The sequence below is a fragment of the Dermochelys coriacea genome, chromosome 4, assembly GCF_009764565.3.
Source record: "Dermochelys coriacea isolate rDerCor1 chromosome 4, rDerCor1.pri.v4, whole genome shotgun sequence".
In the NCBI taxonomy this organism is placed as follows: domain Eukaryota; kingdom Metazoa; phylum Chordata; order Testudines; family Dermochelyidae; genus Dermochelys; species Dermochelys coriacea.
Window position 1 is genome coordinate 145271185 of NC_050071.1, and position 21330 is coordinate 145292514.

General features: G+C 62.3%; 1 protein-coding gene across 1 annotated transcript; it reads right to left on the minus strand.

Annotated features, from left to right (window-relative positions):
• Positions 1-8377: 8377 nt before the first annotated feature.
• On the minus strand, positions 8378-20900 carry LOC119854380 (rho-related BTB domain-containing protein 2-like). Its single transcript, XM_038398646.2, is given in 11 exon segments — positions 8378-9865; positions 11424-11529; positions 12015-12103; positions 12709-12859; positions 13829-13947; positions 14464-15172; positions 15174-15429; positions 15848-16033; positions 19522-19625; positions 19848-20049; positions 20771-20900. Coding segments are annotated over 10 exon segments (2082 nt in total). The 5' UTR covers positions 20040-20049; positions 20771-20900; the 3' UTR covers positions 8378-9695.
• Positions 20901-21330: the final 430 nt, after the last annotated feature.

Consider the following 21330-nt stretch of genomic DNA (forward strand, 5'->3'; position numbering starts at 1 on the left):
CAGGCACAGATGCAGTCCGTAATCCAGGAAGAACTGTGTTGTGAGACCGGAAGCCCCTTCATCTGGTCCGCCACCGCCACAAACAACTGGTTTGACTTCCTGAAAGGCTTTGTGCACTCAATGTAGAATGCTAGCACTCTCTGCACATCGAGTGAGTGGAACCTCTGCTCCTGTGCATTAGCATGTGGCTTGGGATAGAAAACATAGAAAAATGTCCTGGCCACTGTGGAATTGGGATACCACCTTGGGCAGGAAGGCTGGGTGTGGCCTCAGCTGTACCTTGTCCTAGTGGAAGACTGTGTAAGAGGGGTCGGAGGTTAATGCTTTTAGCTCCAACACTCTCATGGCCGACGTGAAGGCAGCCAGAGAGCTACAGAAGGGAACATGTTGCCAGTTGCCAGCCTAGCTACGACCAGGATGAGGTTCCAAGCTGGTACCGGTGGGCGAGACTGAGGGTATAGCCATTCCATGCTCTTAAGGAAACAGCTTACCAATGGGTTGACGAATATGGAGCGCCTCAACTCTCCCAGGTGGAACACTGGGATGGTCATGAGGTGTACCCTGATGGGTGATCCGGCCAGGCCTTGTTGCTTCAGATGCAATATATAGTCTAGGATGAATGGTATAGATGCCTGAAGTGGGGATACGCTACTGCGGTGGCACCAGCCTGAGAGCCTTTTCAATTTGGCCAGGTAAGTGGCCCTAGTGGAAGGTTTCTTGCTACCAACCAGCACCTCCCTCACCGATTCCGTGCATTGGAGCTCCATTGGGTTTAACCATGAAGCTTCCAAGCCATGAGATGGACAGACTGGAGGTCCGCGTGAAGGAGGCGACTGAGGTCCTGTGTAATCAGAATGGGGAGGAGTGGCAGCACGATCGGGGTGTCCATTGACAGCTCCAGAAGCATAGTGTTCCAATGTTAGTGTGGCCACACAGGAGCCAGCAGAACTACCTCCGCCTTATCCCTACAGATCTTGAGGAGAACCTTGTTGAGGAGTGGTATCAGAGGGAAGACATACAGTAGATGGTTCCCCCAGTGCATCATGAACGCATCCGAGATTGATCTTGGGTTGTGTGTTTGGAAGGTGTAAAACACTGGACACTTCCTGTTGCTCCTGGTGGCAGATAGGTCTACCCGGGAAAACCCCCACCTTTGGAAGATGTCGTGTATGACGTCTGGCCGGATGGACCACTCATGACTGCGGAACAACTGGCTGAAGTGGTCTGCCAGCTTGTTGCGTGCTCCCGGGAGACAGGACGCCTCTAAGTGAATGGAGCGAGCGACACAAAACTCCCACAGCTGGAGAGCCTGCTGACAGAGAGGGGAGGAGTGGACTCCGCCCTGCTTGTATATGTAAAACGTGGTGGTGTTGTCAGTCGGCACCGCCATGCAGTGACCTCGCAATATTGTATGAAAGGTCTGGCAGGTCAGTCTCACCACTCTGAGCTCCTTTATATTGATGTGGAGCAGGATCTCTGACTGCGACCACGTGCCCTGGGTCTGTAAGTGTCCTAGGTGGGCCCCCCCAACCCAGGTCTGACGTGTCCATTACTAAGGTCATGGATGGTTGAGGGGTGGTGAATGGGACTCCTTCGCAGACCATGCGAGGGTCCAACCACCAGCCTAGGGTATCTAAGACTCACACCGGTACTGTTACTACTGAGTCTAAACTGTCTCAACCCAGCTGATAAGCTGAAGTGAGCCACACCTGGAGTGGCCTAACACTCAGCCTGGTGTGCCTGGCCACATAGGTGCATGCCGCCATGTGTTCCAGGAGCTGAGGCTTGCCCTCGTGGGGTATCATCTGAGCACCTGAATGACGTGTGACAGTGTTTGGAATCTGGGCTCTGGCAGGATGGCTCTTGCCTGAACTGAGTTCAGCGTTGCCCCAATGAATTCTATTTGTTGGGTGGGTGACAACATTGACTTGTCCACATTGAGGAGGAGACCTAGTCTCTGGAAGGTGTCTCTGACTAACCAGACCAGGGACTCCACCTGCTCCCTTGAGCACCCCCACAGCAGCCAGTTGTCAAGGTAGGGATACACCTGCCTCTTGCGGAGAAAGGCCACGACCACGGACATGCACTTGGTGAACACCCTGGGGGCTGTTGATAACCCAAATGGGAGCACCGTGAACTGATGATGTATGCGGTTGACAACAAACCTCAGGAAGTGTGGTGGGGAGGCCAGATGGCTGTGTGGAAGTACATGTCTTTCATGTCGAGGGCAGCGTACCAGTCCCCCGGATCCAGGGAAGGGATAATTGTGCTCAGGGAGACCAGCAGAACTTTAACTTCACCATGAACTGGTTGAGTCCTTGCAGGTCTAAGATGGATCTGAGACCCCCCTTGGCTTTGGGGATTAGGAAGTATCGGGAATAGAATCTCTTGCCCCTGAGGAACCTCCTCCTCCTCCACTCGCGGGTCGAGGCGTGCCTGCACCTCCTGGATAAGGAGTTGCTCATGAGAGGGATCCCTGAAGAGGGAGGGAAAAGGGAGGTGGGAGGGAGGAGAAGAGCAGAATTAGAGAGAATATCCCACTTCTACTGTGTGAAGAACCCAGGGGTCTGATTTTATATGGGACCCCACACAGTAGAAGTGGGATAGATGGTTCAGAAAGCGGGGGAAGGATCCAGGATAGTGCCTGGTATGCCATCCTTGGGCTGTCCCTTCAACACCCTTCCGTGGAGCCTGACAATGGCTTGGTCGGGCCCTGGCCTTAGCCTGAGGGAGGGTTGGAAGGTCTACATCTATTATTCCTGCCCCTATGGCGGTATGTATCCTGCCTTGGGCGGGGCTGGTATTGCTCTGCTGCTGTTGGGATTGAGGCTAGAAGGGTTTTCTCTGGGTAGCAGGAGTGTGAAATCCAGAGATTTCATAGTTGCCCTCGAGTCTTTTAGGCTATAGAGCCTCAAGTCTATCTGGTCTGAAAACAGCCCTGCACCCTCAAAGGGAAGATCCTGCAGGGTCTACTGAACTTCTGGGGGAAGCCCGGACACTTGGAGCCAAGCGGTTCTCCTCATGACCACCCCTGAGGAGATGGTACATGCCACAGAGTCGGCCGAGTCGAGTGAGGCCGCAGGGATGTCCTGGCAACTGCCTTCCCCTCCTCCACCAGAGCCGAGAACTCAGCCTTTGACTCAGTGGGGAGCAACTCCTTGTATTTGGACATAGTTCCACAAGTTAAAGTTATACCTGCAGGCCCCCCCGCAGCATAAACTTTCCTGCCAAAGAGATCCATACGTTTGGCCTCTTTAGCCTTAGGAGCCAGTGCCTGCTGGCCCGGTGCTCCTTCTCATTTACGGCTGAAACCACCAGGGAGCAAGGGTGTGGGTGGGAGAATAAGAACTCGTATCCCTTGAAGGGAACAAAGTATTTTCTCTCCACGCTCCTGGCGGTGGGTGGAATGCAGGCTGGAGTCTGCCACACAGTATTATAATTGTTGTAAACAGTTTTAATGACTGGCAACGCCACTCCAGAATGTCCACGACCGGGTCCTCTGACTTGATGACTTCCTCCACCTGTAGGCCCATGTTACGGGTTAGGTTAGTGTTAGAGGCCGGATAATGGCTCCTTTGTTCCAGTGCTGTGTCTCGGTGCTGGCCAAGAGAGGGTGACAGCAATTAGCGCCGGAGACACAGATTGTCACACTCCCGGAGCTAGGCAGTCATGTACCAAGGCCAGTGCCGGGGGGTGTTGCAGTGATGTAGACCAGGAATGGTGCTGGTCCGGTGATAAAGAGCATCATCATTGCAGGCTTGCCTCTAGACGGTACCCGTCTGGGCGGTGCTGGAGGCTTCTCTCTGACAGTGAGGGCTGAGGTGTAGTACTCTCTAGAAGTTCCTTTGCAGCCTCAAGAGGGTTGGGTGGAGGAGGGCTCCAACTCCTCCACCAGGTACTGCCCTGCCAGAGAGTCACTACGGGCTGGGCTCAACGGTGCCAACTAGGGTGTTGGAGTCAGCGGCACGAGCTCTTGCTGCTTGGAAGTAGAGTCCTTCCTCCGAGGCAGCAAAATCTCCCCGGCTGGTCTCGCTCTCTGAGGAGAGCACCCTCTGCTCGCCGCCTTATGGTGCTTGTGGGGCGCAGCTCTGTGCTGCAGTGCTGGGGATCCCCAGTACCGAAGGTCTCTAGCACCAGAGTCCTTCCTCGGTACTGATTCGCAGAGCGATGCTGGGGAGCTCCGCACCGAACTCGGGCCTGAACCTTGGCCGTCGGGTGCCGCTGGACGGAGTGCCACTTCCATTAACAGCTGCTCCAAAGGGAAGTCACCTTGCTTCCTCATCCTGGGCTTGAAAGCCTTGCAGATCTTGCAGCACTCAGACTATGTGCCCCCCCCCCCCCGAGAGCTTGAGTGCTTCTCAAGCTCTCTGAGGGGGAGGACCGGCCGTTTTTTTCCCCAATGTGTGCGCAGAGCGGCAGCCAACAGCTGGCGGACCGGCACTGGTTCACAGACCACCGCTTTGAGTAGCACTGCCCTAGACACCTCTGGCATGAGTCGTGAGGGTGACTGTTGGACATAGGCTTCTTGCCTACGCTGCAAGATTTAAATCCTTGCGCTTGAGGCATGCCTTGGAGCCCAAGGCGGGGTGAGGAGAGAACGACCCACTCACCAAGTCTGTCCTAACTACAGATAAACTAACTACAAAACGGGGCTGGACTCAGTAATAGCCAAGGGAACGCTTGCAAGCAAGCAAAACACAGCTCCAGCGCTGCCACGGACAGTAAGAAAGAACTGAAGGGGGGTCAGGTCGCTGGGGTCATACGTTGAGCGCCATGAGGGCGCCACTCCAGGGGCTCCCTCGCCTACCCCACGGGAACGGCTGAGGAAAGAAGTTTCCAACGACCGTGCACACGGTGCGTGCCCACCCCTGCTTGGAATGGACGTGAACACTCCCTCAAAGAAGAGCATAAGAGTGACCAGAGTGGGTCAGACCAAGGGTCCATCTAGCCCAGTGTCCTGTCTGCTGCCAGTGGCCAGGGCCAGGTGCCCCAGAGGCAATGAACAGAACAGGGCATCACCAAAGGATCCATCCTGTCGCCCATTCCCAGCGTCTGGCAAACAAAGGCTAGGGCTACCATCCCTGCCCATCCTGGCTAATAGCCACTGATGGACCTGACCTCCAGGAAGGTATCTAGGCCCAAGCCCCTGCTCCGGCCCTCACTAACCCTCCGGGGGCCAGAGGCTGGGCGGGGGTGGCTCACTGGGTAATTGCCCTGCTCTGTTCAGGGGCAGGAGCCAGCAGCCTGGGCGAGCTGGAGCACTGGGCGGAGCCGCAGGGCTGGTGTCCTGGGCGGGGCGGCTCCGGGCGGTTGAGCTGGGGGGGGACTATTGCAACCCTGCGCCACGGCCCTTCCCTGCAGCAGGGCCCTCCGGCTTCCCGCGGCGGGCCCCGCCCTTTCTGGGGAGTGAAGGGGTTAACCCCAGTGACTGACAGGCCTTTGAGCCAATCGCTGCTCCCGACGGGGCCCAGCTCGCCTTGTCCCGCCGCCGGCAGCCTCGCCCGTGGGCACAGTCCGGTCCAGCCCGGGGGGCGCCCCTGGCTCTGCCCGGCCCCCGCTCCCGGGCCCTGGGCAGGCGGGGCTGCCCCGGCCGGACAGGGCGCTCCTGAGCGAGCCGGGGCGGACGCGGTGTGAGTCCGGTTCCGCGGGACGTGTGGACGGGGGGCTGCAGCGCGGGGCTCGGCGGCCGCAGACGCTCCAGCTCCTTGGCCAGCTGCAGCCTGGTCCGGACCCGGGGGGCTCAAGAGAAGCCCCGCGGCGCCCCCTCGCGAGCCGGGCCCAAGCCGGCTGCAACGCCCCCCGCCCCGCACCCTGGGGTCTGGGGCCTGGGGCCGGGCCGCCACGGGGAGAACCGCGGCTCGGCTCTGGCCTGCGCGGGAAGCTGCCGGCGCTCAGCTGCTCGGATGCACGGCCCGGCTGCCTCTGCTCTGGGCTACAGGGAGCAGCGTCTGCCCGGCCCCACAGTTCCTGCGCCCGGCCCCGCCCCATATCCCCTGCACCCGGCCTCCACCCGGCCCGACCCCACAGCCCATGCAGCGGCCCCGCCCCACAGCCCCTGCACCCGGCCCGGCCCCACAGCCCCTGCACCAGGCCTCCACCCGGCCCGGCCCCACAGCCCCTGCATCAGCCTGCACCCGGCCCGGCCCCACAGCCCCTGCATCAGCCTGCACCCGGCCCGGCCCCACAGCCCCTGCACCAGGCCTCCACCCGGCCCGGCCCCACAGCCCCTGCATCAGCCTGCACCCGGCCCGACCCCACAGCCCCTGCACCCGGCCTCCACCCGGCCCGACCCCACAGCCCCTGCACCCGGCCTCCACCCGGCCCGACCCCACAGCCCCTGCACCCGGCCTCCACCCGGCCCGGCCCCACAGCCCCTGCACCAGGCCTCCACCCGGCCCGGCCCCACAGCCCCTGCATCAGCCTGCACCCGGCCCGACCCCACAGCCCCTGCACCCGGCCTCCACCCGGCCCGGCCCCACAGCCCCTGCATCAGCCTGCACCCGGCCCGACCCCACAGCCCCTGCACCAGTCCTCCACCCGGTCCGGCCCCACAGCCCATGCATCAGCCTGCACCCAATCCGGCCCCGCCCCACAGCCCCTGCGCCCTGTCCGGCCCCACGCAGCAATGCTGGGTTCCACCCTGCGGGAGCCTGGCACAGGGTGAGCAACGGGCTGCAGGCCCCTCCCATGGGCCTGTGGTCACAGCCTGGGCTCAGGGAGGCAGAAGTTTCCAATCCCCGTTGCAAGGGGCCAGCCCTACATGGGGTATCAGGCCCAGGCCACAGCTTGGCCCCAGGCCCCAGGAAGCCTGGCCCAGAGCCTCATGGCCCAGAGCCTCATGGCCCTGGCTCCTGCTTCCCCTACCCTGCAAGGGCAGGTTCAGTGCAGCTGTTTTCATGCCCATGCAGAAGCTGCAGCCTGTGGCCCCACCCCTGGCTGGGCTGCCTCCACCAGTAGCGCTGGAGGGAGGCATGGAGGAGATGCTGCTGGAGGCTTTGGTGTGAGCACATCCAGTTACCCAGCCATGGAACAGGCCCCACCCGCCCACTGCACCCACCCAACCCTCACTGAAACATGTGCGTGGCCCAGCTCCGAGCAGGAACTTGTCAGTCGCACAGGGCCGCACCCCTCAGCTGCACTGCAGCCACTGGTGGGATAGGACCCCCCCATTCGGAGAAAGGAGCACAGCACGTTCCAGCAGCTGCAAGTATGGTAATCTGACTGCTACCGTACTGCCATGACCCACTGGGAGCTGCAGGAACATGCAGTGTTACACCAGGACAAAGCTTTGAGAAAAGGTCCGTCAGTCTAGCAGAGGAAGGTCTAACATGACCCAAGGGCTAGAAGTTGAAGACAAATTCAGACTGGAAATAAGGCATAAATTTAACAAGTGTAATTAACTAGTAGAACAAGTTACCCCAGACCATGGTGCATTCTCCATCACCAGCACTTTTCACAGCAAGACTGGATGGTCTAAAAGAGCTGCTTCAGGAATTATGGTGAGGCAGGTCTGTGGCTGAGTTATTCAGACTAACTGAGCAGGGTAGGACCTCGTAGCCACAGAATCTATTAATATTTCCTTGTACGCCTCCATCTGTCTTGTACAGCATGGCTGTTGGACACTGTGCCAGCAAGAGAGCTCTCCCCTCAGCAGGATAAAACCCCCGCAGAGAACCAGGGCAGCGCTGTCCACACTGGCACTGCGCTCAGTGTAACTTACATCGCTGAACAGGTGGCTCTTTCACACCTGAGTAACACTGACACCAGCTGTAGTGTAGACAAGCCCTTAGCCTGTTAGCTCTTTGGGGAAGAGACCATCACAGTGCTGTTTGTCCACCACCAAGCAGGAGGACCCTGGCCCCAGCTAACGGCTGGGTACAGTGCCTCCAGCAGCTCACTTCAGCAATAGGGTCAGGGCCCTCCCCTGGCTCAGTGATGCTCGAGTAGGCTCCCCTGAGAGGTCTCCCCTCCTAGCAGCGACCTACATCTCGAGTGCTCATGAGCATGAATGGGGGGCTTGAGCCTAAGGGCATTAGTGCAGGAAGCCTAGAGGACACAGCAAAACCTGCCCCTTGCCCGAGCCAGCCTTCCTCCACAGCAGGAGCTAAGCCACCCCCAGAAGCCCATCCCACCCAGCCCTGAGCTCTCCAAACACAGAGAGGCTCTCAGCCACCTGGGGCTGCACTTCAGGGTCCCAGCACCTCCAGCCCAGGGTTCCTGACCCTGCACTTAATCAACCCTGACCCCATTCTCCCATGGCCCTGGCTCTCCAGGCCGCACTCGAGCCCTACCCAGAGGGGCGCAGTTAAGCTGAGCTGATTTCCCCATGCAGCGCAGCCCGTGCTCTCCCCTGGGACCCCCAGAGAAGCAGCCCAGACACATTACAAAAGGTTTTATTAAAGGTTAAAACAGTCCAATACTGCGAGGTGTAAAAAGGCCAGGCCACGGGCAAGGGCAGTGCTGGGCCAGCTCACAGTGGTTAGAAACGTGGATACAAACAGCCCTTTAATCGGAGTGAGGTGACGGCTCAGCATGGGAACGGTGTGCTCCGCGAGGCCTGGCAGGAGCCGGGATCCATAGAAAAGTGTAAAAACCATTGTGCAGGTGGCACGTGCGGCCCCAGGGAGGGGGAGCCCTGCCAGCACGGGGCAGTTCCCTTAACGCACCGTAGTGTAGAAAAAAAGGGGGAGGAGCCATATCCCCGGCTCAGGGCAACTCCAGGGAAGACGACAGGGACCCAGTCCCTCTCAGGAGATGGGGCGAGTTGGGGATGAGGCTTGTTGTGGCAAAGGCACAGAGAGGAGCCAGTCAGGGCCTCCAGGCTGCCCTAGCCCCAGAGCAGGCAAAGCACAAAGGGGGAAGGGCGCAGCTTCTACAACTACCAAAAACGCACACAAAAATCTGTCCCAACCCAGCTCCCACATGCACCCCCAGAGCTCAGACCCTCAAATGCAGCTCTGGCCCCAGCTGCATCCCACAAGTATACACCTCTGCCACCCCATCACTACGCTGGGGGTATCTAGAGCAGGGAGAAATCCTCACCCCATACTTCCCCACCCTCCCCCTGCCACCCACAGCTCCCCACCACTCAGCTCACTGATCCAACCCCCCTGCACAGCTCTGCTGCCCCCAAGGCCTAGGGGGAGCCTGGACCAGGGAGAGGAGGTGCAGGCCAGACCCTGCAGGGATCAGAGTGCTGCTCTGAGGTCCCTCGGGGGACCCTCTCAGCACCCCCACCATCAGGGAAGGAGGGAAAAGCAGCCTCCCCCCCACAGCTGTGACCCAACCCCCACCCAGGGGTCCCCCTCCCCAGAGTACAGTGGATTCATGAATGCAGCCCCCACTCCTGCTAGATCACATGTGGCCCTCCAGCTGTGCTGGGTTTGGGTCCCCCGCCACCTCCCTGCAGGGCAATGGGGACGAAGGCACCGCCAAGCTACAGCAGAGCCACAGATGTAAACTAAGGGCAGCAGTGGCCAGAAGAGCCTGTAAACGTGCCAGGAGCCCCCGTTGGTGCAGAGAGTCAGGCAGGGACGGCTGCAGTGCCCATGAAAGCGGGAATGAGGGGCACTGGCTGGCATGGGCACCCAGCTACCAGCCCTACCCAGCTCACCCACACAAAATGTCCCTTGGGCCAAGCTCCCCACTTGGCAGCCCCTCCCATCCTCAGCAAGGCACAAGCAGCACAGGGGGGCTCAGGAGACATGGGGCGAGGGGCGCCAGAAGCACCACTTGCTGCGGGTGTGCTGCTTCCGAAGCAGCTGCTCCTCCAGGTCCCGCTCCTTCTTCGAGCGCAGGTACAGATCCTCCTCCTTCAGGTACCAGACAGGTGGCCAGCGGTGCCTCTCAAAGTGCGCCTTGTTCTCTGCAGGGCAGGAGGGTGTCAGCACTGACCCACCCGGCTGGGCAGGGGGGTAGGACCCCCCATCTCACTGCAGAGCAACCAGCACCACAGCAACTGCACCAGGCTTCAGTGACAGGCCCCATCCACAGCCCACCCAATAGTCCAGGAGCCAGCCCCATCTGGGAACCCACAGCAATGGGCCAAGTGCTGCCTCCCACCAGGGGAGCTGCTCTGCAACCACTGAGCTCCCTCCCTGGGCTGGGGAAGGCTGCCCCGAGGGAGAACAGCACCCTGGGTGGACTTTTATTGTGGTGCCCCCAGCACAACGGGCCAGCAGCCCCAGGGGAGGCACAGGGACAGGAAAGGAGCCTGGTGACCGGAGAGCCCCAGAAAGGGGGAGGGACCCAGAGGAGTCCAGACAGAACCTCACTGGTAATAGGCTGCAGGTGGGACACAGTGACACAGGGACTCCACAAGGGCAGATCTCTCCCCCTGCCCCAAAACTGAGCATCTGCAATATTCATGATCCTCTCCTCAGTGTCAGGGAAGGTGGGTTGTTTGGCAGGAGGGGGGTGGGGGTTAAAGTGCAAACACCCCAGCACACCTGAGGTACTAGAGTAGGTGGTGACGGTGGAAGGTTCGCTCCTGAAATATCCCCAACTCTCTGCACTGACCTCTCCCTTTGGGATAAGCAAGAAGGTGGGGAACTGGGGGGGGTCAGAATGTGGCATGGGGAGCAGGATCTTGAAGTCTGGACCTCCCTGAGATCTGGGGGGGCTGCTGGGAGCTGGGGCTCAGGCTGGTACCCAGAGGTACAGAGAGGGGCCCTCTGGGAGTTGGGGGTCAGAACCCCACCAGACTTGCTCATCTTTCCCCTGCAGTTTTAGCTCCTGTTCCCTCCCAACCCAGAAGAGGTTAGCAATTCCAGCTCCTATTGGCCAGCTGAGATGCCATGCTAGTCTTCCACTGGGTGGCATCATACAAGATTAGGGTTGGAAGGGACCTCAGGAGGTATCTAGCTCAATCCCCTGCTCAAAGCAGGACCAACCCCAACTAAATCATCCCAGCCAAGGCTGTGTCAAGATGGGCCTTTAAAACCTCTAAGGATGGAAATTCCACCACCGCCCTAGGGAACCCTTCCAGTGTTTCACCAGCCTCCTAGTGAATAGTGTTTCCTAATGTCCAACCTAGACCTCCCCCACTGCAACTTGAGACCACTGCTCCTCGTTCTGTCACCACTGAGAACAGCCGAGCTCCATCCTCTTTGGAACCCCCTTTCAGAGAGTTGAAGGCTGCTATCAAATCCCCCCTCACTCTTCTCTTCTGCAGAGTAAATAAGACCAGTTCCCTCATCACTTTCATTCAAGCCACCCAGGGGAGAAACAGCCAGGCTGGGGTGGGGGCAGGAAGAACAGCCCCTCCCCCCATCAGAGTTCCACGCCAGTCTGGGAAACCAGGGGACCTCGCTCAGGAGCAGGGATGCAGGCACTCCTGCCATGCCAGCCTGCACCCTGCAGGCAGCGAGGGGGAGCCAGAGCCCCTGGCCTCTTCCCCACAGCGTTCCCCCCCCAGCCTGTACCTGGCGCCATATACTTCATCTCCCTGGGGAAGCGGCGGCAGACGCTGTTGTAGTTGGTGCAGATGTAGTGCAGGCACCATGCGGCCAGCTGCTGGGCATTGTGGAACTGCAAGAGAGCAGCAGGCTGAGAGCAGGGAAGGAGGCCCCCGGCCCAACCCACATCCCACAGGCTCCAGGCAGTGGGCTTGGTACCCACTGACACACAAAGGGTCTTGGCAGCCAGGCCCTCGCCCCACCAGGCCGCAGCTCCGGGCACCAAGCCAAGGGCCAGGCGGGTAACATGCTGGGGGCCCCAGGGCAGAGGCCAGGTGGTTCCACGTCCCAGCAGGCAGCGTGAGCCTGGCTGGGGAGGGCAGGCACTGGGCAGAAATCACAGCAGCCCTGGACTGAGTACAGCATGCTCCAGATACCCCAAAATTGCTAGAAGCATCTGGCCCTGGCCACCATAGGAGACAGGCTACTGGCCAGCTGGGCCATCGCTCTGACCCAGGACAGCCGCTCACATTCTCAGTGGCACCACCCTAATCTGAGCAGGGGGAGAAGCCACAGCTCAGACACCCTGAGCCCTGTCCCACCCCACCCTCCCTGTACCTGAGTCATCTCCAGGTAGAGGATCACCTGCTGGTCAATCTCCACCTGCTGCATGTAGGCTCGGAGCAGCTCGTCCACAGCATGCTGCTCTGGGAGGGCAGAGACGAGGAGCAGTGAGCCTCCCGGCTCTGTGCTGGGGCTGCAGGGTCCCAGGCAGAGCCCCACACGCAGGGGGCCCCTCATGCACTCCCACAATAGCAGCTGTTCTGGTGCTTCTGGGAACAACGTGACCCTGCCCTCCATGACCCCACCTGCACGGGCGGAGCAGGGTGTTTTGTTCCATGTCCCCTGTCCAATGCCAGACAAAGCCATGTGTGGTTCTGTCTCTGCACCGGGCGGGAACTAGGCGCCCACAAGAACTGTCCGGTTTGCAGCTGGCCCAATAGCCTTGTTGTGCAGGGCCGGGGGAAGCAGGGTGCAGGCTGGCCATGGGCAGCTGCCCCACAGCTCAGGCTGTGCCTGGCCGACAGAACCCAGGCTCTGTGCCTGCCCCATGTGGGCTGCACGAAGGGTCGAGCACTGCTCCAGGGGCCCTTACATAACAGCCTGCGTGTTAGTGACGCTCCAGGGACACATCGACCCGCCGCAGCCGTCAGCCTCGTTATCTTATCGGCAGCTCTCAGAGGAGGCCCACAGCCCAGCAGCTGGGAGAGGCAGCCTGGGGCCGGCAGCCTGGGGCCGCACTGAGCCTCACCTGTGAGTGCCTGCAGCCGGGGCAGACACAGGCGGTTGGTTAAGATCAGCAGTTCCATGGCGTCCAGGTCAGGCATGGGGGTGAAGTGCCCGGTGTAGAGGAACTCCAGGACAGCACGCAGGCAGGCACACTTGGTGCCAGGCAGGGAGACCTGGGGGTGACAAGGGGAACCTAAGGGAGTCACCCCCAACAAACCCCCTCCTCCCCCCAGAGCAATCTCTTTCCTTCAGGAACAGGCAGATGGGACAGGCGTCCCCCTGCACTCCCACAGCCCCCAGCTAGCCCAGCCCTGCTGATGCTTGCAGCTATTCCCCCCCACTCGCGGGCTTGTCTGCTGGGAACAAGTCGGTTGTAATCCCCCAAACCCAATGATAATACCAGCAGAGCCAGCAAATAATCTACCAGGAAATCACAGCTTGTGGGGCAGCCAAATGCTAGGGGGCCTCAGCCAGGAGGGGAGATGGGTTCAGAGCCCAGGGATGACCCCCCAAGAGTGCCCTGGGCCTCTCTCCCAAGAGGGGCTAGGAGCAGGCTGGATCTGGCAGGAGCAGTGAGAGGAGGTGGTGGCCATGTGCAGGGGTCTGGCTCTGGCCCCAGCCCTGGCACCCGCGCCCTGCCACATGATCCCCCCCGCCCCCCCATGACCTTTTTATTTGAGATTCCCAATTTATCTCCGACAACATGCTGCAGCCACCCTGTCCCGTTGGCAGGGGAAAGGAACCTTCAGATCACGTGCCCCCTCCCCTCCAGCCCAGTCAGCTGCTATTCATGCTGAGGGACAGCTGCCCAAGGGCTCTGGCCCCCTGGAGGTGTGGGGGGCACACCTGGGCCAGGCTGGAGGAGGGAGCAGGCAGCAGCAGCTGCACAGCAGGCTGAGTTGGGAGCAGCCCCGCTCCAGAGCTCTGCCGCTCAGCTCTTCCCATCAGTCCCAACCCCCTCACCTGCTGGGGGAGGAAAAACCTCTTCCCTACCCTGCTCCCCCCTTGGATCTTGAGAAACCCCTCCCCCACCCCTGCCCTTTGCTCCCAGGATCCCCCATCTGCCCCTTACCCTCCCTCCACACTGCCCCTCATTCCCCTCCCTGCCCCGACCCCACCCAGCACAGCCCCCCCCCCCTCACCTCTGTGGCGTAGCTCTCCCGGAAGTTGCCGCAGAACATAGCCACCATCCAATCACAGCCCGCGATGAGCAGCGGCTTGTGGGCCGGCACTGACCCGTCATCCACCAGGAACACAACGTCTGCGAGGGCAGAGCATGCAGTGAGTTTGTATGGCCTGGCCCCAGCCCTGCCCCTCCGTGCTTGGCAAAGGATGCCTGGGACAGAGGGCACAGCCCTTGCCACGTGACTACAGCCACTCTGGGGAACGACATGCCAGGGCTGGGCAGCGCCACACAACCAGGCAGTCCGGCCCAGAAAGGAGAGCGCCACACCCACCAAAAACTGCACAAGGCAGCAGAACGGAATCACCCAGCTGGGGACCCACCAAGGTTCACCCCAGAGGATCCAGCAGGGTACCCCAAGGTATTGACCTGCACGTGCAGGGGAAGGGCCCAGTTTTAAATTGCATCCAGGAGCACTGCACTGGGGCCAGCAGAACAGAGGGGAGAGCACCCCTTACTGCCCTATTGCCTGCAGCACAGCACCCCCGAGGGCCACCCCACAGCACTGGGGAGAGCACCCCCTATTGAACCCCAACCTCACTTTCTACAGCACCTGGATGTTAGAAGATGCCCCTGCTGAGGCCCCGCCCCTACCCGCAAAGACGCCCCTGCTGAGGCACTCCTTGATGCGGTTGGCACGGCGCACATGGAAGGCTTTGGTGATCTCTTGGTTCATGAAACTCTCCTTGTTCAGCGCATTGGCCACCATCATGCGCAGGTCAAAGACCTCCAGCAGCTCGGCGATGGTGGCCACCTGCATGAGGTCTGCGCGGCCCTGGTCCAGGTGGCCCGTGTACAGGTATTCCAGCACTGCCTGGAAGGGCCCAGGCTGGACCAGGCAGTCCATGTACACCACCGTCATCTGCTTCTCCCGCTGGGTCACGGGGTCCTGAACCAACTCCAGCTGCATGCTGACAAAGCCCCGGCCCCAGCCCGACAGCTCCTGGCCCCTGGCCCCTGGAGGCTGCTGGCCTTCGCCCTGCACCAGCCGCAGGGGATCATCACTCTGCGAAATCCTGAGAGGGGCCTGGGCCCCATCATCTGGGAGGCCCTTCTCCATCTCCAGGCTCTTAGTCCTGGCAGCTGGCTCCTTGGCCGCCCGCCACTCCACACCACAGGGCTCCCCGGCCTGGGTCACCGACCCCTCCAGGGTGAAGAGGTCATAGAACTTGGAGCAGGACGTGGCCAGGTAGACACGATGGGCGAAGACACTGTGCCCGCCCTGCAGCTGGAAGACCACGTCGGCGCAGAGGGAGGTGCAGAAAAGGGCAGCGGGGCCCTGGCCACCGCTTGTGGGGGGGGGCCGGGATGTGGATGACAGGCGGGGGTGGCTTGGGGGGCAGGAAGGGTGCCTGCAGCAAGGGCCTCTGCATCTTCTTCAGGTGGGATTTCCAGAACTGCAGGTGGCGGCGGGAGATGAGGGCGGCGCGGATGGCGTTGTCAAAGACATCCTTGATGCCGAACTGTGCCACCACGCTGGTCTCGTAGTACGGCACCCCCAGCTCCTTGGCTACCTCGTGGCCCCGCTCGGGCGGCAGGATGTCCGTGGGTCTGATGGGCCTGGCAAGGGAGAGGAGCCGGCAGGTCAGCAGGGAGCCCCCGGCTAGAGGGCAGACAGCCTAGTGCCAGGGCTGGAGAGAGCCAAACTGCCCACCTACATTGGGCACACACCAAGAAGCAGGCAAAAGGTGCTGGCGAAAGCCCCAAGTGAGACGGGGGATGCCAATGATCTACTGGGCAATGCATGGGTCTCAGACACCCTGCTCCCACTCAGAGTCTACAGGTAGGCAGTGACCTCCTCCCCACCCGTAGCCCCAGGGGAGAATGGCAAATGTGTCCATACCAGCCCCTGGGCTGGACACAAAGGGCCAGAAGCTGGCACTCAGAGGTGCTGGGGGTCTGCCAGCAGCCTCAGCTCCAGAGCTGGCTGCTTCTGGCATTCAGTCCTTGGGGCCCCAGGCAGTGGGGGCACCCTTACTTGGCCAGAGGGCGCCGGGCACGGTTGACTGCCTCCAGGTCAGCATAGCGCAGGTCTAGCTGGCACCCTACCAGCACGATGGGCGTCCGTGGGCAGAAGTGCTTGATCTCCGAATACCACATGGTCTTCACATGGCGCAGGGAGTTGGGGTTCGCCAGGGAGAAGCAGAGAACCACCACATCTGACCTGCAGGCAGGAGGAGGGAGAGATGGGGGACAGCACCAGACCTGCTATCCCACCCGCGGAGACTGCTGCCTTCGGGCACAGAGCAGCACAGCAAACCCGAAACTCTGACCCCTCTCCTCCAGCCCCGCTTACATGGGCCGTACATCACCCTCTGCACTGCACCCAGGTGATCTAGCAGCCAGGTTCCCACAGCAGAGCTGCCAGGCACTAACAGAGCCCTAGAGCTCAGGGGGACCCCCTATGCCCATCTGCCCACAGGGAGGAGCCCAGCCAAAGAGGGCACATCCTTGGGGATAGACTGAAGGGCCTGATCCTGCCCCATCTGACTTCTGGAGCCCCCAGTGCTGTGACAGGAGCACTTCACGAGGCTGCACTGCTGGACTCCAGTCTCCTGGTGCCTGGGCACATCTGCCAAGAAGCCATGGGATAGGGGGCATCTGGCTCCTGTACGCTTTCCCCACATGGCCCCGAATCTCTAGACACACAAGTTACTGCAGCAGCCCAGCATGGGGTGCTCAGAGGGCAGCCATTTCAGGAGCACTTTCCCCCCCACCACTAGCAGCACATGCGAAAGCCAACAGAGCCCATGAAAACCCTCAACTGGAGCCCAGCCCTCCCCTCTGAGCCCCCCAAGCCAGGGGGACAGCTGCTGGGAATGGCAGGAGGATCAGAGAACCCTGTGCAAGCCTGGAGAGCGTATGCTGACCGAGCTGGGGCAAAGCCCCCACGGGCCCCAGAGCCTGAACTAGTCTGGGGAGGAGAGCAGCCCCAGTTACACAGCTCAGCATGGGAAGGTGCCTGAGGGAGGGGTGGGGAACAGCCCCCCCCCATGCTGCCTCTGGCCAGGCTCCAGCAGCCACCTGTTCAGCATGTGAATGGAGAGGCCCAGCCAACCTGGCCTCTCCCCAAGGAGGCGCTCTGTCCCCGAACCAGCCCAGGGCACATGGGCCAGTCTCAGCCTCCGGCTGTGCATGCAGAGTGCCACAGGGAGGACAGACGAAGGCACATGGGCAGCAGTTCCACAACATAGGTGCCCCTAGCGCTGCCTTCCGAGTGAGGGGATGGGGCCAGCCCTAGACTGCCCCTCCTCCCCAAAGCCCATGCGAGAGGCTAGGCAGAGCCAGGCCAGGCCAGCATGAGGGAAGGAGGAAAACCCAGCTGTGGCAGGTAGGGGGCTCATGGAGGCACTCACCCCTCTGAAGGGGAAGGGCACTGTGCGGCTAGGGGTGCCGTCTCGTGCAGAAGTCATAAGGTGCCCAGTACTCTGTGTTCACGTCTCTGGGGGTTGAACTTCCCTGAGGCATAGGGAAGAGCTGGCACCAGCTCACCGAGGATCACAGCAAGTCAAAACTCAGACAAGAACCCAGGAGTCTGGGGTCCCAGCCCTTCTGCTCTGTTCACTGCTAACGCCTCTCTTCAGTTTAGCCATTTACTCCCCTGAACTTCCCCTGCTGCTTCAACTAGCTGGGGAGAGTCTCCTTCCTGCGCAGCTGTTAGTCAGCTGCCATGCTCCACGCCAGAGGTGGCTGCATTTCAGTGCTAAGAAACACTTCCTGTGAAGTGCTTGGAAGGGAATGGCAGGGGTCTGTTCCTGCGGGACCACCTTTCATGCACACGAGCAGACACCACATACAGGAACCTTGCCATGCTGCCCAGCCAGCAGCAGCCCTGTCTCCGAAGTGTCACTGGGATTCGGCTGGGCAGAAGCCACATGAAGCAGAGTGTCCTGGATGTGGCCCTTGCCCAAGCACTGGGCAAGAGACAGGCTCCCACCTGGGTGGGGGCAGACACAACATCTGGAACACACTGCGGGACGCCTGTGGGAGCCCTGCTGCCCCAGGGCCCTTGTCATGAGGCAGAGAGCAGCCTGAGCCACTCCCAAGCCCTGTTTTTAGTGGTGCCTCCCTGAGATGTGACTGGGAGCACACTTGGACCAAGGCCCACATCACAGACCAAGTGGCTCCCGCCTGCCCGCCACCACAGGAACCCGGCCAAGGCAAGAGCAGTGCCCAGCAGGGAGGGGGCAGACACCACCCCCACCCCATGATACAGCGAGGGTCCAAGGCAGCGAGCAGAGTTGCACCCTGCCTGGCCAGGACTGTGCCGAGCCTCTGCAGGGCAAAGGCAGCTTAGGGCTGAGCAACGCATACAGGAAACCCCTGCAGTAAGCACAGCCCCTCGGGAGACAGGGCCTGCGCCACAGTCGGGCCCAGCCCCGGACCCTCACCACCAGAGGTGAGGCCAGAGGGAAGAGCGCTCCAAGCAGACATAGGAACGCAGGGGGACCCAGGCAGGTGTCGAGCCAGGCTAGAGCGAGCCAGGAATCTGCCCCAGAGAGGGGTACCTGGCCGGGCAGCAGACCTGGCCAGGGAGCCGCCTCATCCCCTGTGCATTTCAAACTAGCCAGGGCAGCTCTAGAGAGCCTCCCTTGGGACCCGTTGGGCCCTGGGGCGGGAAGAGGTGGGCCATGCCGACTCCTCAGCTCTGCCCTGGGATTCAGGCTCAAGGGCCCAGCCACTTGGGGCTGAACACAAGACCTCCCCCGCCAAGGGGACTAGAATGGGACTGCTGACCCCTTGGGGCAGGAAGGGTCTGTTGTATCTGTACAGCGCCTAATGTAACAGCCCCGACTCAGACTCCAGGGCACAAGTAAAGAGGCGAGGTTCAGCCTGGCCGGGGAGCTGACAGCCTGGCTGGCCCCCCCCTTGCAGCAGCCAGGACCCGCCCTGTGCGCGCTGGGCTCACACACACAGGCTTGTGAAGCCACAAGCTGGAGAGCCCTGTGCAGCCTGCAGGGACTCAGGAGAACACAAGCCAGGTGTGTTCCCCAAAGGGGCCAAGGGGCTCTTCCGGTCAGATGTCCCCAGGAGATCCCTCCACCCCAGCTGCCACCTTTGCCGGATGGGAAGGCAGCACCGCGCTGACCCCCCCCCCCCCGCTGCTGTTATCCAAGACTGCCTGTGCCCTAAGGGCAGCCACTGGGGGCGGGGGTGCTGAAACCAGACACTCCCCCACGGGGGGCCAGTTCCCTTCCCTCAGGGTTTCAGCTGTCCGAGCAGCTTCCTTCTCTCGAGGGGAGGGGAGCTGAGCCCCCCCAGAGAAGGGGGAGGGGAGAAGAATCACATGCCCAGCTCCAGGCAGAGTCAAGCAGCAGGTCAGCGCATGCCCCCCCACCCGCCCCCCCCCCCGCTCTCCCCAGAGCGGCTGGGGCATGGAAGTCTCAGACACTGAGCTTGTTAGCAGTGGGCGAGTCACACCCCCTTCCAGCAACGGTCTCCTCGCTGGGGAGCAGAGGGGTGGAGGCCTCTGGGCCCCTCTTACCTTCCTGGACCAGGGGAGACACGAGAGGCTGAACAGAACTGGGGTGAGACCAGGGGCCCAGGCAGCATGGCCATGGGGTGTCTGTGCAGCACCACACACAGGGCCCCCAGGAGCCAGGCTGAGGGGACAGCCAGGAGCAGGGACCCCCACAGCCGCCAGGCACTCACCTGCCGTAGGCAAAGCGCCTGTCCTTGTGGTGGTCCCCGAAGGTGTCCCAGAGCCGCAGAGAAACGCTGACCTCGTCCACCACGTCCCGGGAGCGCTCCAGCACCTGCCCCGGGAAAGCAGAGCGGGACAGCTCAGATGGGGCCCCCTCCCCGAGCCAGCTTCCCCTCTACCACAGGCCCCCCGGATCCCCACATGGCACCTCAGCTCCCCCCTCTCCTCCTCTCAGGCGCTCAAACCTCAGGGGTTCCTGCGCTACCCACAGTACCGCCCAGGGGCCTTCGGGGGTCTCGACCATGGCACGGGCCTATCCCCGCTCGGCTCTCACCTCCTGGCACACGCGGTACTGGTCGATGGCCCAGACGGTCGGCACATGGGTGGCCAGCAGCTGGTACTGGGTGAGGGTTGCATTGCAGGCCCTGGCACAGATGAGGCGTGTCTTGCCCACGGCATTATCCCCGACAACCACACACTTAATGGTCTCAACATTGGGTCTCTCATAGTCCAGATCAATATCCATCAGGGCACAGCTGGGCGGGAACAGCAGGCAAGGGAGTCATTGCACAGGGAAGGGCATGGCGCCAGCTGCCCCCCAGCTGGGGGGCACACAAGCCCCCAGCAAGACCCTGCTCCCAGGTCAGTGCCCGAGCAAGGGGCTATTCCCCATAGACTTGGCAGCTGCTGGGAAAGGAGCTTGCAGACCCAGAGCTCTCCAGGAGCCCGCCGGGACCCAGGTGCTCGGGGGCACCACCCTCATCGGGGGATGGGCCCCACTCCCCAACCCAGCAGGGGGACCTGACACCCCAGTATTAGGGGCATTGTCCGAGAGAGGCAACTATCCCCCCGCCTGAAAATAAGGGCCCCGATTCGTCACAATTGATCTCTGGTCCCAGCCAGCAGCGGGCCGGCCGGGGGGAAGGGGCGCTAGGTTCAGCCAGGACTCGGAGACCCTGGACTGGCCCAAAGTAGGGGGCTCTGGGGGGAGGAGCTGTACCCCCGGGGGGGAGCTGTACCCCCGGGGGAGGGGGGGCTCCGGGGGGAGGAGCTGTACCCCCGGGGGAGGGGGGAGGTGGGGGGCTCCGGGGGGGGAGGAGCTGTACCCCCGGGGGAGGGGGGAGCTGTACCCCCGGGGGAGGGGGGGCTCCGGGGGGGAGGAGCTGTACCTCCGGGGGGGGGGCAGGCGCGGCCCGGGGGTCCATGCCCGGAGCTCCCCGTGCAGCGACACGCGCCCGGCCCGGCCCCGCCCCTCACCTGCCTGGGGGTCCCGGGGCGGCTCAGGCTGCTCGCGGCGCCGGCTCGGCCTCCGGGCGCGCCCGTCTGCAGCGCGGCGGCCGCCGCCGCCTCCGGCCCATCGCGCCCCGGCCGGGCCGCTCCCCGCGCGCCGCTCCGCCCCCGGCCCGCGCGGCCCGTTATCCCCCCGCGCGCCGCCGCCCCGCCCCCGCGCCCGGCCCCGCCCCGCGCCAGAGTCCGCGCCCGGCCCCGCCCCCAGCCCCGCCGTCTCACACCGGAGACCCGTGGAGGGCCGGCCGCCCACGTGACCCGGCAGCGCCTCGCCCCCGCCCGGCGGGCCCGACCGCCTCTTAAAGCGGCAACGGCCCGGGCCCCCTTCTCACCGCGGCCCCCAGCGCTGCCCCCGCCCCCACCCGGGCCGCCCAGCGCTGCCAGGGGTCCCCCCTCCTCGAGCCACCCCCTCCGCCCCCCAGCACCTGCCCGCAGGACCAGCACCACCTCCCCCATGTGATCGCACCCCAGTGCCCCCCGAGCCCAGCCCCCCCGTTCCCCCAGTGCCCCCCGAGCCCAGCCCCCCCGTT